General features: G+C 37.2%; 1 protein-coding gene across 5 annotated transcripts in view; it reads left to right on the forward strand.

Annotated features, from left to right (window-relative positions):
- Positions 1-16,938, forward strand: part of SANBR (SANT and BTB domain regulator of CSR) — a 66,702-nt gene that overhangs the window by 25,898 nt on the left and 23,866 nt on the right. For all 5 annotated transcript variants that reach the window (XR_011076644.1, XM_068564782.1, XM_068564781.1 and 2 more), the window contains 2 exons: positions 1,624-1,747; positions 4,158-4,310. Coding sequence is in view for 4 of the 5 variants with exons in the window: in XM_068564782.1 (XP_068420883.1) it covers positions 1,624-1,747; positions 4,158-4,310 (277 nt within the window). In the remaining variant the exon portion in view is untranslated. The remainder of the gene's footprint in view (positions 1-1,623; positions 1,748-4,157; positions 4,311-16,938) is intronic.

Genomic DNA, 16,938 nt, shown 5'->3' on the forward strand with positions numbered 1-16,938 from the left:
GGGATTGCTGGATCATATGGTAATTCTATTTTTAGCTTTTTAAGGAACCTCCATACTGTTCTCCATAGTGGCTGTATCAGTTTACATTCCCACCAAGAGTGCAAGAGGGTTCCCTTTTCTCCACACCCTCTCCAGCATTTGTTGTTTGTAGATTTTCTGATGATGCCCATTCTAACTGGTGTGAGGTGATACCTCACTGTAGTTTTGATTTGCATTTCTCTAATAATTAGTGATGCTGAGCAGCTTTTCATGTGCTTCCCCGGACATCTGTATGTCTTCTTTGGAGAAATGTCTATTTAGGTCTTCTGCCCATTTTTGGATTGGGTTGTTTGCTTTTTTAATATTGAGCTGCATGAGCTGTTTATATATTTTGGAGATTAATCGTTTGTCCATTGATTCGTTTGCAAATATTTTCTCCCATTCTGAGGGTTGTCTTTTCATCTTATTTATGGTTTCCTTTGCTGTGCAAAAGCTTTGAAGTTTCATTAGGTCCCATTTGTTTATTTTTGTTTTTATTTCCATTACTCTAGGAGGTGAATCAAAAAAGATCTTGCTGTGATTTATGTCAAAGAGCGTTCTTCCTATGTTTTCCTCTAAGAGTTTTATAGTGTCTGGTCTTACATTTAGGTCTCTAATCCATTTTGAGTTTATTTTTGTGCACGGTGTTAGGGAGTGTTCTAATTTCATTCTTTTACATGTAGCTGTCCAGTTTTCCCAGCACCACTTATTGAAGAGACTGTCTTTTCTCCATTGTATATCCTTGCCTCCTTTATCAAATTTTATACCTTTTTATCTTGAGACTTGATTTACCTTTTGAAAATTACTTCCATTTTGACAGCAATAACTATTAATATTACTATGTGAAAAAATGGTTATTAACTTTGATATCCATTTTTGTTGTTTTATTCAAAGTATTTTCTTGCAAGTCAGCTGTTGATGACATTTTTCAAAAATGTCTTAAACTTAAAACAGATGTAATTTCTAATAACATGATGGCATTTTGTTATTTATTGAACTAAGGACAAAAATAACAAAAGTTCAAAAAGATTGGGGACTTAGACAAAAATAGGAACCTGTTACATATGACCATAGCAAATGGAGTTATAAGCCTTGCCTGTTTTTTTAAGTTTATATCACATAACTTAAAAATGTGTTATTACCAAGACCTGATTTTGCATTACTTTATTACTCAATTACTAGAAAATGCCTTATGAAAATAATATAAAGAACTAATACATTAATGGAATGTTTAGAATCACCAGTAATTAATAACTTATTTTATAATATGTACAATTAGAATAAAAGGTTCCATTTAGCAACATAAGCTTAAGTCCCAACTGTTAGCCTGCTCAAACTATATTTAACTTATAACCCTTCATCTAGCATAGTAAAATAATTTGGCATTCAGTCTGTCACAACTTTTTCTGTTGTCCACGGGAAAATAAAAGAATAAACAAACTCCCAAATGAAATTTTATCTACCATGCAGTGTAGTCCATTCCACAGCCGTCTTTTGGGGAATGTTCTTGGAAATATGTCACAAATTTTAAAATATTTGTTTAAACCAAATTGTTTATATTGCTTGTGTGTAAAATAATATAACAACTGAGGCTCTTTTCCCCAGAGATAAGACTTGGGATGTTCATGAGTATTTGAATAGTCTTTTTGAAGAATTAAAATCTTGGAGAGATGTATATTGGCGCTTGTGGGGAACAGTCAACTGGCTAACTTGTTCAAGATGTTATCAGGTGAGTTTTGTCTTTTTTTAATATCCTGCTCTGCAAACATTGAGAGCAGGCTCTTTTGATATATGCTGTTTAATTAGGGTGTGTTTGTACAATATCTGGCATCTTTTTAAGAAACTAGTGTCAAAACAATGGTGCTATTAAACATTGCTTGCATCTGACTTCATTTCTCGTACTATGGTTCTTCCTCTTTCTTATTTCCATTGCTGAAACAATCGATGACTTGATGAATTTTTATAAAACCAACAGGTTTTAAGTGATCAAATCCATTTTTTTCAGTGGAAAAAAGATAATGGAATTCTTACTGCCTTTCATTATTTCCAGCCAAACTGTTTCTCTGTTAGCCCATAAATTTCTTTAGAAATTCAGAAACACCCTTGCAGATAGGATACTATTGAGATATGCCCTTCTTGTTAAAATAATTGTGTTACCAAAAAGGTTTTGTTCATTTTCTTCTAAATGAAGTCTATCATAAAAGCACAAGAAAGCTTGCTATTTGAAGGTACCTATAATAAATCCTTTTCTAGAATAAGTAGATCTTTATTGGTCACAGTCATTCCAAATTAGCCTTATGTATAAATCCAGAGTGTTCTACATAAAATTTTTTATGAATCCCTCAGGTCTCCCAGCCCCCAGTTCTTTTCCTCTCTCACTTGGGTAATTATTTTCAGTAGAAGGAAGGAAGATCAGTGGACTCCCTATGTCCCCACAATTTTTAAAAGCTTGATTTATTGAAGTATAATTTACATACAGTAAAATTTATCCTTTTTGTGAGGTTTGACAAATTCATACAGTCATGTAACTACCACCACAATCAAAGCATAAACCACTTCTGTCAGCCTAAAATATTCCCTCGTGCCCATTTTTAGTCAATTCCTTCTTCCACCCCAGCCTCTGACAACCACTGATCTGTTTACTGTCTCTATAGTTTTGACTTTTCCAGAATGTCATATAAATAGAATCATACAGTATTTAGCTTTTTGAGTCTAGCTTCTTTTACTTAGGAAAATGGATTTGAAATTTATTCACATTGTTGTATCTATCAATTTGTTCCTTTTTAGCCTTAGGTAGTAGTCCATCATATGAATATATCACAGTATGTTTATCCACTTACCAGCGAAGGACTGTAGGTGTTTCTAGTTTGGGGCCATTATGAAGAAAGCATCTATAAACATTCCCATACAGGCTTTCATGTGAATATGTTTCTCTTGGGTAGTTACCTAGAAGTAGGATCGCTGGATTGATGGTAAACGTAAGCTTAACATTTACCATGCCTAACAGTTTCCCAAAGTCCCTGAACCACTTTGCATTCCTTCCAGCTGTGTATGGGAGTTCCAGTTGCCCCACATCTTCACTAGCACTTGATATTGTCAGGTTGGTTTTTTGGTTTTTTTTTTTTTTTTTAACTTAATAGCTATGTAGTCGTCCTCCCCACAATGGAGTGTCGCTTATAATCAAGGATATCGGGCTTCTAAAACCTGGCTTGTTTAGCATGTCAGAACGCAGAAAATTTGAAGGATTTTTTTCCCTTCTTCATAGGAAATTGAGTCTTGATTTATAATATTTAATATTTTACTATGGAGAGTTCATAAACTCATAAAATAGTTTGTATGCAAAATACTTTGTATGAGTGTGCACCTTATAGATTTTATCAGATGCAGAAAATTTTAATTAAAAACTATTATTTGAAAATCATAATTGGAACTAACAACTAAGAATTCTGAATTATAGACTATCCTTTCTTGCTTTTGTGTTCAGGATCTTTTTATTTTCTTTAAATTATCTTACCAACTTATAAACATATCTGAAACATGACTGTTAATTTTATAATTAAACTTCGATAAGATTTTCACCAGTGATTCAAGGTTACTCCATAGTTGTCACTAATACCGATGCTAAGTATTTACCTTAAAAAATATGTCAAAGAATAAGTGAGGCAAATTTTTATTTAGTTTTTTCCATTGGAAAACCTCTTATGTGATTGACCAATTATAAAATTAGATGTACATCAAGATCAATTTAATTCATATGAACTTAAATAGTGTTTTTGATTTTGTTTTTTAATAGCTTTATTGAGGTATAATTACGTGCCATAAAAATCACTCACTTTAAGTGTACAATTTTCTGATTTTTAATAAATTTACAGAGTTGTGCAACCATCACCACCATCCAACTTTAGTACATTTCCATCACCCCAAAAAAGATCCCTCATGTCCATTTGCTGCCATTCCCCAACCCTGTCTCACTTTTAACCCCAGGCAACCACAAATCTGCCTTGTGTCTCTAGAGATTTGCCTTTTCTGTACATTTTATGTGATGGAACATACAGTATGTGGTCTTGAGTGAAGTATTTTTGAGATGTATAATTTCATTGTGGGAATAATACTTGATTTTATGTATTTCTTTTATTCAGGCTTTTCTGTGTATAGAGTTTTCACATTGTCAATATCACTCAGAAACAGTGATTTATCCTACTGCAGGAAGTTCGCTAAGTACTGTTGGCACTGGAATCTATCCCTGCTGTAACCAAAAGGTTCTTCGGTTTGACCCCACTCAGCTTACAAAGGTAAATTCTGAATGTTGCCCTTTTGTAATTACAGCACTCACTAACACTTCGTATTTAAATCTTTTCCTCTTTTAGTGTTTTTAAAATGTAAATATACATTCACGTAGAAAAGACTTAAAGCAATGCATAGGTAAGTATAGTAAAAAGTAGAAATCTCTCTTCACACCACTCCCTCACTCTACATCTCTTCTTAGAGGTAACCACCGTTCACAGTTCCTTTCAGACCTTGTTTTATACGTTTCAGGCACAAACTATATGTTGTTTTTCATTCTGGAAATAGGATCAGACTATTCATGTTATTCTGTAGTTTGCCTTTTTCACTCAATAATATAATTAGGTGATCATTCTGTGTAATACTAACTGCTGTGTAATACTCCAAGCTGTGCATATTTCACAACTTATTTAACCAGTCTCCTATTGATGAACATTTAGGTTGTTTCCAGATTAATAATATTACAGTGTTGCAGTGAACATCCTTGCACATATATCTTGGTGCAATATATGAGTATTGCCCTAGCTTAGAGTCCTTGATCACTAACATTTTTGAAAATGTTATGTAATTAAGTTTCGTGAGTGGACGAAAGGAACCTTCAGGTCTTCATCATCACCATCCACACAGTAAATATTTATGAAGTGCCAAAGTTGTGTCACAGACTGTGCAAGGCAGAGAGTAGTGTGTAAAATTGGGTAGTTTCTGCCTTCATGGAGCTTACAGTTCAGGCAATAATGTCAAAAGTGGGGGAAAAGCAGGCAAAGGAATGTTTGAAGAATTTCTGTAATAGGCTGGTTTGATATGGCCCTTGAAGTCAAGGAAAGCCTCCCTCCTTAAGGAGTTGGCATAGAGATCTGAAAGGTGGGTAGGAGTATGTGAGGCGAAGAGGAAGGGAAAGAGCCCTTTGGTCAGAACAGCAAAGCCAAAAGGAACACAGTGGGTAAATGAGACTGAAAGAAACCGTGCCTGTTGTAAAAAACATGCATGGCTCAAGACGGGGCTGGAGAGGTCAGTAGGTGTCAGCCATGCAGGGGCAGGACCTCCTAGGCCGTGCTTTAGTTTCTTCTTTATTTCAGATTTTGAAAATATCAATTGTGTGTGGAGAACGGCTTAGGGAATAGTCAGTGGAGTCAGGTACAAGAGGAACTATCAGAATAGTCTTAGGGAGATGACGGTGACTTGGACTAGGGCAGTGGAGACAAAGAGAAATGGATGAATTCAGTATTTAGGAAGTAAAACTGAATTGACTTGTTGGATTATTTCACAGAGGGGATTGGAGGAGTCAAGGATGACTCAGTTTCTTGCTTCTGCTACTGGATAGATGGTGGTGCTATTCACTGAGGAGGAAAATAACAGAGGGATCAGGTCTGGAGAGGAGCTCATGAGTTCTGTTTTGGACATTTTGAGTTTGAGGTACTTTATGAGATAACCAGGCAAAGAGTGTTAGATACGTGGGTTTTGGTGCTTAGAGAGTGGCTAGGCTATAGATAATAATTTCTTTTTTTTTTTTTTTAAAGATTTATTGATTGATTGCTATGTTGGGTCTTCGTTTCTGTGCTAGGGCTTTCTCTAGTTGTGGCAAGCGGGGGCCACTCTTCATCGCGGTGCATGGGCCTCTCACTATCGTGGCCTCTCTTGTTGCGGAGCACAGGCTCCAGACGCGCAGGCTCAGTAGTTGTGGCTCACGGGCCTAGTTGCTCCGTGGCATGTGGGATCTTCCCAGACCAGGGCTCCAACCCATGTCCCCTGCATTGACAGGCAGACTCTCAACCACTGCGCCACCAGGGAAGCCCGATAATAATTTCTAAGCCTTGCAAATAAGTGATAATTGAAGCCAGCAGGTATAGGTGAGCATAAGAGCAGAGGGTCTACAACAGAGCCTAGAGAAACTCCAACATTTATTGGCTGGATAGAGAAGCATGATCCTGCAAAGGAGAATGATCAGGAGGGGACAGAGTAAACCAAGAATGTTGTCATGAAAGTCAAGGGAGCAGTATTTGAAGCAGTATTTGAAGATGGAGAGAGTGTCCAGAGATGCCAGTTATTGCTAAGAGGTCAAATAAAATAATGAAAGAAATGTGTCTTTTGGCTTTGGTGACCTGGAATTCTTAAGTGCGAAGAACTGTTTTGGTGGAGTGCTAGATTCAGAAGCCAGATTAGTATGGGTTGAGGAGTGGGTAGAATAAAAACAAATGGAAACAGTGTGATTAACAGCTCTTTTGGGAAATTTGAGAAAGGGAGAAGATGGATCAATAATTAAGTTATGGATATTTATTGTTTCTGTCTTTTTAAAAAATTTTTATTGGAGTATAGTTGATTTACAATGTTGTGTTAGCTTCACGTGTATAGCAAAGTGAATCAGTTATGCATATACATGTATCCGCTCTTTTTTATATTCTTTTCCCATATAGATCATTACAGAGTTTTGTTTTTTTAATATTTATTTATTTGGCTCTACTGGGTCTTAGCACGCAGGATCTTCGTTGTCACATGTGGGATCTTTTAGTTGTGGCATGCAGGATCTTTGTTGCAGCATGCGAGGTCTAGTTCCCTGACCAGGGATAGAACACGGGCCCCCTGCATTGGGAGCACGGGATCTTAACCACTGGACCACCAGGAAAGTCCCATTACAGAGTATTGAGTAGAGTTCCCTGTGCTATACAGTAGGTCCTTATTAGTTATCTATTTTATATATAGTAGTGTGTGTATGTCAGTCCCAATATCTGTTTTCTACATCTGTGACTCTATTTCTGTTTTGTAAATAAGTTCATTTATACCATTTTTTAAGATTCAACTTATAAGCGATATCATATGATATTTGTCTTTCTCTGTCTGACTTACTTCACTCAGTGTGACAATCTCTAGGTCCATCCATGTTGCTGCAAATGGCATTATCTTCCTTTTTATGGCTGAGTAATATTCCATTGTATATATGTACCACATCTTCTTTATCCATTCGTCTTTTGATGGACATTTAGGTTGCTTCCATGTCTTGGCTATTGTAAATAGTGCTGCAATGAACATTGGGGTGCATGTAATCTTTTCAAATTATGGTTTTCTCTGGGTATATGCCCACAAGTGGGATTGCTGGGTCATATGGTAGTTCTATATTTAGTTTTTTAAGGAACCTCCATACTGCTCTCCATAATGGTTGTACCAATTTACATTGCCACCAACAGTGTAGGAGGGTTCCCTTTTCTCCACACCCTCTCCAGCATTTATTGTGTGTAGATTTTTTGAGGATGGGCATTCTGACCCGTGTGAGGTGATGCCTCATTGTAGTTTTGATTTGTGTTTCTCTAATAATTAGTGATGTTGAGCATCTTTTCATGTGCTTTTTGGCCATCTGTATGTCTTTTTTGGAGAAATGTCTATTTAGATCTTCCACCCATTTTTTTCTTTTTTTAAAAAAATATTTTTATTTTTTCCATTCTTTTTCAAATTCTTTTCCCATTTAGATTATTACAGAATATTGAGCAGAGTTCCCTGTGCTATACAGTAGGTTCTTGTTGGTTGTCTATGTTATTTTTACTTTCTTTCTTGTTTTTAAAATTGAAGTATAGTTGATTTGCAATGTTGTACCAATCTCTGCTGTACAGCAAAGTGACTCAGTTATACACATACATACATTCTTTTTTTTTTTTTTTTAATTTTATTTATTTATTTATTTATTTATGGCTGTGTTGGGTCTTTGTTTCTGTGCGAGGGCTTTCTCCATTTGTGGCAAGTGGGGGCCACTCTTCATCACGGTGCGCGGGCCTCTCACTATCGCGGCCTCTCTTGTTGCGGAGCAGAGGCTCCAGATGCGCAGGGTCAGCAATTGTGGCTCATGGGCCTAGTCGCTCCGCGGCATGTGGGATCTTCCCAGACCAGGACTCGAACCCGTGTCCCCTGCATTGGCAGGCAGATTCTCAACCACTGCACCACCAGGGAAGCCCCATACATTCTTTTTTTATATTCTTTTCCATTATGGTTTGTCACAGCATATTGAATATAGTTCCCTGTGCTATACGTTAGGACCTTGTTGTTGGTTATCTATTTTAAATATAGCAGTGTGTACACTTCTGCCCATTTTTTGATTTGGTTGTTTGCTTTTTTTGATATTGAGCTGCATGAGCTGTTTGTATATTTGGGAAATTAGTCCCTTGTCGGTCTCATCATTTGCAAATATTTTCTCCCATTCTGTGGGTTGTCTTTTCGTTTTGTTTATAGCTTCCTTTGCTGTGCAAAAGCTTTTAATTTTAATTAGGTCCCACTTGTTTATTTTTGTTTTTATTTTCGTTTTTATTTTCATTACTTTAGGAGGTGGATCAAAAAAGATATTGCTGCGATTTATGTTAGGGAGTGTTCTGCTTATGTTTTCCTCTAAGAGTTTTATAGTATCTGGTGTTACATGTAGGTTTTTTTTGTTTTTTGTTTTTTGTTTTTTTAAATGCACAACGTGAGAGTTGTGAGGTTGAGTTTATTTATTTATTTATTTATTTATTTATTTATTTATGGCTGTGTTGGGTCTTCGTTTCTGTGCGAGGGCTTTCTCTAGTTGCGGCGAGCGGGGGCCACTCTTCATCGCGGTGCGCGGGCCTCTCACTGTCGTGGCCTACTCTTGTTGCGGAGCACAGGCTCCAGATGCGCAGGCTCAGTAATTGTGGCTTACGGGCTTAGTTGCTCCTTGGCATGTGGGATCTTCCCAGACCAGGGCTCGAACCCGTGTCCCCTGCATTGGCAGGCAGATTCTCAACCACTGCGCCACCAGGGAAGCCCCTACATGTAGGTTTTTAATCCATTTTGAGTGTATTTTTGTGTATGGTGTTAGAGAATGTCCTAATTTCATTCTTTCACATGTAGCTGTCTAGTTTTTCCAGCACCACTTATTGAAGAGACTGTAGGAGAGACATTTTTAAAAGTCAGTAGAAAGGATCCAGTTGAGGAGGAGAGATTGATAGTACAAGGTTTATGAGGAGGCAGGATAAGGTGCAATTTTAAGCACATATGGCAGGATTCGTTTAGAGAGGAGGAAGGGCAGCCCCTCTATTATAACAGGAGAGAAGAGTAGGATGGTTGCAGATAATAGTAAAATTGTGTTTTTGTCATTTGGATGATAAGTTGTTCTAACCTATTGTCTTTTCTGTTCTCTGTAAAGTAGAAGGTAAAGTCATCCGCTAAGAATCAGGGGGAAGGCACTTCCCTGGTGGTCCAATGGTAAAGAATCCGCCTTACAATGCAAGGGAAGCGGGTTCGATCCCTGGTCAGGGAACTAAGAACCCACATGCTGCAGGGCAACTAAGCCCGCATGCCACAACTACTGAGCTCACGCGCCTCAACTAGAGCCTGCGTGCCGCAAACTACAGAGCCCACGTGCCCTGGAGCCCATGCACCACAACTAGAGAGAGAAAACTCACACGCCATAACTAGAGAGAAACCTGTGCACCGCAACGAAGATCCCAAGTGCAGCAACTAAGATCTGAGGCAGCCAAAAAATAAAAATAAAAATAAATAAATAAATAATAAATAAATCTTAAAGAAAAAGAATTCTTTATTAAAAAAAAGAATGAGGGGGAAGAGGGAAGGGTCCAAGGTTTGAAAGAAGTACCAAAGGTTTGAAATAGTCTTTTTGGAAACCAGGAGAGTGAATTTTCCAAAGAAATCTTGTAGATTGTTAGGCAGTTTGAAAGCCCTTTGGAGATTGGTGATCATGAATTTACAGTGAAATCCAAAATGCCTTTTTATATTACTCTCTCCAGCAGTCCTTAGCTGCTTGAGTGCAGGCATGGAGAAAGTAGGTATTTGAGCTCATCCCGATGAGTATAATGAAATTTAGGGGCAAGGAATTTGGAGTATTAGCCATAAATGTTATTAAAATGATGGATCATGAAATTTAAGCTGGATTAGGAAATTTGTTATATTTACGATCAATTAGCAGTTTTGATTAGTCAGAAATTTTATTGCTGAAGTAATAAATAGGTTACCCTTATAATGTTCATGTTCATGTTTAAAGTTTTAGATAATGCTTTTCATACCAAAGCTATTTAAATGGGGCATGAGACTTTAAGCAAAATGGGATTTGCTTTGATAGGCCCAAGATAATTGCATTAATTCATGATTATTGTTATGTTTTGGCAGTAACATGGTTTAGTCATTACATTTCTTTATGGTCAAGCTTCTGTTTTAACTGTCACATTTATATCACTTTGAACAATATTTCTAAGAGCTGTAACTCTTTGGCTTTTTGTTTTCTATTTACTGGTTGTATTGACTACTGATATTCCATTCACTGTGAGAAGATTCAGGAATAAATAGCAACTAAATTGTATTTTAAGTCTGGTGTGCAACATCATGGATATTGATTAAAGTGATTTCTTAGACTAAGTGAAATATAAATAGCTCATTTGGTGAGTTATATTTCCAGTAATGGCAGACTAAGTAATTCAGACTAATCCTCCCATCAAAAGGTAACTAAAAAAAGACGTATGAAATATAAATGTAAAGATTATATTAAAAGCATCAAAGAGCTAATGGGGAATTAGTGTTAAGATATAAGAGATGATGGGAACCCAAAGAAGTGAGCCAGCACTTAGGGCCATTTTTGTCCTGGAGGTGATGACCAAACTGAAAGAGACAGCTGAGAGTCTGGGCTGAGCTTTTGGTGCCCTATCAGGATTTAGGGGCATAGTTAGGATGCCAAGAATGGGGACATTAATGAATAACATCCCCAACCCTACACTTTGTGTTGGTATCCCAAAGAAAATAAGAGCAAATGAGAAGCAAACCGTCCCTTGATTGAATAGCAACCTGGTTTTGATTTATTTGGGTAGCCTAAGAAATTCAGGCCCTGAACTTGGGTTGAGGTAATCCTGGATTGCCATGGTCCCCAGGCATCTGGAAAAAGCAGTAAACATCCTCTTTGAAGAAAGAGAACATTATTCTATACCTCAAATTATTTCTACAAAAAATTTTTTAAACAAAATATTCAGCATACAAAGATAACCTGACATAGATGAAAATAAGTTACCAAGAATAGGAACAGCAGAACTTAGACAACAAAAATAAATGACAGAGAACTCACATATTGGAATTACTGACACATAATAAGATTACTAGTTTAAGTTGATAGAAGCCAAGTTCAGAAATTTTTGACAGGGAATTATAAACTATAAAAAGTGACAAAGAGGGACTTCCCTGGTGGTCCAGTAGCTAAGACTCCACGCTCCCAATGCAGGGGGCCTGGGTTCAATCCCTGGTCAGGGAACTAGATCCCACATGCCACAACTAAGAGTTCACATGCACACAACTAAAGATCCCTCATGCAGCAACTGAAAAGATTCCACGTGCCACAACTAAGACCCAGCGCAGCCAAATAAATAAATAAATATATATTTTTTAAAGTGACAAAGAGTTTAAATAAAAACAAATAGAAATGCTACTACTGAAAAACGTAATAACAAATTTAAGATCAGTGGCAAATTTAACAGCAGCTTAGTTATAGCTGAAAAATTAGTAAAATGAAAGATAAAAGTCAGAAGGAACTATCCAGAATGAAGCACAGACAGACAAAATTATGAGAAATATAAAAAAAAGTAAGAGACCTAGAGAGTACATGTCTAATATTTTTTAATTGTAAAATAAACATAACATATATTTGCCATCTTTTTTTTTTTTTTGGTTGCACTGGGCCTCCGTTGCTGCACACGGGCTTTCTCTAGTTGCGGTGAGCAGGGGCTACTCTTTGTTGTGGTACCTGGGTTTCTCAATGCGGTGGCTTCTCTTGTTGCAGAGCACGGGCTCTAGGCACACAGGCTTCAGTAGTTGTGGCACGCGGACTCAGTAGTTGTGGCTCACGGGCTCTAGAGCACAGGCTCAGTAGTTGTGGCGCACGCACTTAGTTGCTCCGCGGCATGTGGGATCTTCCTGGAGCAGGGCTCGAACCCATGTTCCCTGCATTGGCAGGCGGATTCTTAACCACTGCGCCACCAGGGAAGTCCCCATCATCATGTTTTAAGCGTACAGTTCAGTAATGTTAAATATATTCCTGTTGCTGTGCAGCCCATCTCCAGAACTCTTTCCTCTTGCAAAGCTGAAACTCTCTACCTAATGAACAATTCCCATTGCCTCCTGGCAACCACCACTCTACTTTGTCTCTATGAACTTGACTACCTCTATTGTGGAATCATACAGTATTTGTGTTTTTGTGTGAGAAGGTCTAAGTTTTTAATGGGGTTTCCCCTTAGAAGAGAAAAAGAATGGATCAGAGGCAAAATTTGAAGAGATAATGGCTAAGATATTTCAGAATTATTGAGAGGTACTAATTTATAGATTCAAGAATTTCATTGACTCCCAATAAGATAAGAAATCCTGTAATATACAACATGATAAATATAACTGTTATATATAAATGTTAAGAGAGTGAATCCTAAGAGTTCTTGTCCCAAGAGAAAAAAATCTTCTGTTTCTTTAATTCTGTACCTATATGAGATGATGTTCACTAAGCTTATTGTGATAATAACTTAATAATGTATGTAAATCAAATCATTATGCTGTATTCCTTAAACTTCTGCAGTGCTGTAGGTCAATTATGTCTCAATAAACTGGAAGAAAAAAAATTTTTTTAGTTTAAAAAAAGAATGTCTTTCAGGAAAAAAAAAAAATCATACCCATACCTATCATAGTGAAACTGCAGAAAACAAAAAGAGCATTTTTAAAGCAACCAGAGGGAAGAAGTATAGAATCTCTTCAAAACTTCAATAATTAGAGTTCACATCTCAGCAATAGCAATGGAAGCCAAGGTATAGTCCACTAGGTCTTTTTTGTTGGTTTTTATAAATTTATTTATTTATTTTTGGCTGTGTTGGGTCTTCGTTGCTGCGCACGGGCTTCCTCTAGTTGCGGCGGGCGGGGGCTACTCTTTGTTGTGGTGCGCGGTCTTCTTATTGTGGTGGCTTCTCTTGTTGCGGAGCATGGGCTCTAGGCACACGGGCTCAGTAGTTGTGGCTCGCGGGCTCTAGAGCGCAGGTTCAGTAGTTGTGGCGCATGGGCTTAGTTGCTCCATGGCATGTGGGATCTTCCAGACCAGGACTGAAACCCGTGTCCCCTGCATTGGCAGGCGATTCTTAACCACTGCGCCACCAGGGAAGTCCCTCCACTAGGTCTGCAGTGTGACAAAAGAAATAGTTAATAATCTAGAAAATCTGTGCCTTCCTTAAATATCCTTTGAGAATGAAAGCAAAATAAAGATTTTTTAGGCAAAGAAAAATTGAAAGGATTTGCAACTAGCAAACTTCTTTAAAAAGGAAATACTGGGACTTCCCTGGAGGTCCAGTGGTTAAGACTACACGCTCCCAATGCAGGGGGCCCGGGTTCGATCCTTGGTCAGGGAACTAGATCCCACATACCGCAACTAAGAGCCCACGTGCCACAACTAAGGATATCTCACATGCTGCAACAAAGATCCCACGTGCTGCAGCTAAGACCCGGTGCAGCCAAATAAATAAATAAATTTTTTTTTTTAAAGAAAGGAAATGCTAATGGATGTTCTCAAGATACAGGAAGGAATGAAGACCAAAGAAAGAAATTAATATATCGGTAAATCTAAATGAACATTAGCTGTATGAAGCAATGATGGTAAAACAATAGTGGTAATGCTTTATGTGTGTGTTTGTAGTAAATGTATAATTGCATTAATCATATAGATAATTTTAAAATAATTGTTATATACTATACATTTTAGTGTATAATATTAAAACCCATAATAATAGCCTATAAGTTGGGAGAGTGATGAAATGGAGTTTAAAAGGTCTTGCATGAGGGAGTGTATTAACAAATTAGACTTTGATAAGTCGAGGATACATGTTATAAGTTCTAGGGTAACCACTGAAAGCATAGAAGAGTGTATAACTTCTGAATTAATGTGTGTGAAGGGAATGAGTGGAATGATAAAAAAGCAGAAACAAAAATTTAAAATTCTTACTAGTAGAAATAAAAGGGAAATGATGTAATCTAATAAAGGATGCATAATATAAAACTTACAGCAAATATCACACTTGATAGTGAAATGTAGAAAAATTTTCCTTTGAAATTGGGAGCATGATAAGGATGCTCATTGTCAACATACTTCTATTCAAATTGATCTGGAGGTCCTGAACAGTATATTAACACAAGAAAAAGAAATTAAAAGGTTATGGAGATTGAATGGAACTCTCATAATTTGCAGATGATAATTGTGAATGTAGAAAACCCTGAAGAATCTACAGACAAATCATTAGAACTAGTAAGAATTTAAGATTGATCTATTAAAAATCGTTTACAAAACTCAATTGTATTTCTATAAACCAATGAGATTAGAAAATGAAATTTATAAAAAGAAACCACTTACAGTAGCCTCAAAAATAAGTACCTAGGAATAAATCTAATAAAGTACAAGAACTCTATATAGAAAACATAAAACATTATTCAGAGAAAATAAAACTGAAAAATGGATTTTTATACCATGTTCATGGATTCAGAGACTCAATATTGTAAAGATATAAATGTTCACCAAACTGACCTATATAGATCCATGCGATCTCACTAAAAATCCTAACAGGTTTTTATCAGGAACTTTTCTAAGCTGATCCTGAAATATTTATGGAAATACAAAGGGCCAAGAATAGCTAAGATACTCTCAGAGAACACAAAGGTAGAAGTACTTTCTCTGCTCAGTATCAGAATTTATTATAAGTCTTAGGTAATTAAGACAGAGTGATACTGATAAAGATTAAACAGATGGACAAGTAGCAGAGAATGAAGTACATTTAACCCTTGAACAACACTGGTTTGAACTGTGTGGGTCCACTTATACATGAATTAAAAAAAATAAAGACGTACTACATCTTTGTAGTACTGCATAATTTGTGGTTAGTTGAATCTGTGGATTTTGGTATATACGGGGACTACTAGAACCGATCCCCCACAGATACCAAGGAATGTCTGTACTCAAAGCTACTTAGATACTTTGAGTACTTTGTACTCAAAGCTACTTAGCTACTGTGACAGAGGTGACATTACAGAGCAGTGGGCAAATGATAGACTTTCCAATAAGAGGTACTGGGACACTGGGATATCAAAATGGGGAAAAAATAGCCCAAACTATTCCCCCAAAAAAGCCTATATGTGAAACAAAAGCTAATAAAGCTGGGAATTCCCTGGCAGTCCAGTGGTTAGGACTTCGTGCTCTTACTGCCGAGGGAGCGGGTTCGATCCCTAGTCAGGGAGCTAAGATCCCGCAAGCCGTGCAGGGTGGCCAAAAAAGAACAAAAAACTAATAAAACTATTAAAAGATAATACCATAAAGGGAGAGATTTTAAATTCAAGTACATTAACTACATTAAATAAACTGAAACTGAGGAGACAAACTCACAGGTGGGACCAGTTATTAGCAACACATATCCATACAAGGTTCATATTAAGATTTTTTTTGACTTGTACAAATTAATAAGAAAACGACAATAGGAACTTCACACCAGAAAGTTCCTTGCTGTTAAGTAAACATGAAAAGGAGCTCAACCTCATTTTTAATTGGGGAAATGCAAATTAAAACCACAGATACCACTACATGCTCACCAGAATGACTACAATTAAAATGTCTCACTAAGTGTTATCAAGAACATAGAGTAATGAGAACTCTCATACACTGCTGATAGTAATTTAATTTGGTACACATGAGCACTTGTGCATCAGGAAACATGTTAAAGAATGTTCATAATACTACTACTTGGACTAGTTCCAAACTGGAAGTAACCCATCCACCAGCTGTAGAATAGATAAGCAAGTTGTGATTATTCATACAATGGCATACTGTCCATTAAAGCAAATGTTAGTTACATGTAGTAACATGGTTGAATCACAAAAACATAGTATTAAAACAAATGAGATGGGACTTCCCTGGTGGCGCAGTGGTTAAGAATCCGCCTGCCAATGCAGGGGACACGGGTTCAAGCCCTGGTTCGGGAAGATCCCACATGCCGCGGAGCAACTAAGCCCGTGGGCCACAACTACTGAGCCTGAGCACTAGAGCCCATGAGCCACAACTACTGAGCCCATGTGCCACAACTATTGAAGCCCGTGCACATAGAGCCCGTGCTCCACAACAAGAGAAGCCACTGCAATGAGAAGCCTACGCACCACAACGAAGAGTAGCCCCCGTTCGCCACAATTAGAGAAAGCCCGTGTGCGGCAGTGAGGACCCAATGCAACCAATAAATAAATAAATAAGTAAATTTATTTCAAAAAAAAAAACCAACAAACAAATGAGACAAACTAAACTGTAGTGTTTAGGAATACATTCTCAAGTGGTAAAAGGTAAAAGCAAGAAAGTGAGAACCATAAAAGTCGAGGTAGAGGTTATCCTTTGGGGAGGATGGAGGCGGCAATTATGGTTGGGAATGGGCCCAAGAGGAATCCTGGAGTATTGGCAATATTCTGTTTTTTAGTGTGGATAGTGTTACATGGTTATTTGTTAAGGTATACATTTATGTTTCATGCTCTTTTCTGTATGAATATTATTTTTTGAGATACTGAGAAAGGTGTAAAATTGTTAGTAGGATGGTATGACGGGGCAAAGAAGAACAGAAACATACAGCCGTCTTTAAAGGAATGTTTCTATAA

Source organism: Eschrichtius robustus, chromosome 15 (genome assembly GCF_028021215.1).
Source record: "Eschrichtius robustus isolate mEscRob2 chromosome 15, mEscRob2.pri, whole genome shotgun sequence".
NCBI lineage: Eukaryota > Metazoa > Chordata > Mammalia > Artiodactyla > Eschrichtiidae > Eschrichtius > Eschrichtius robustus.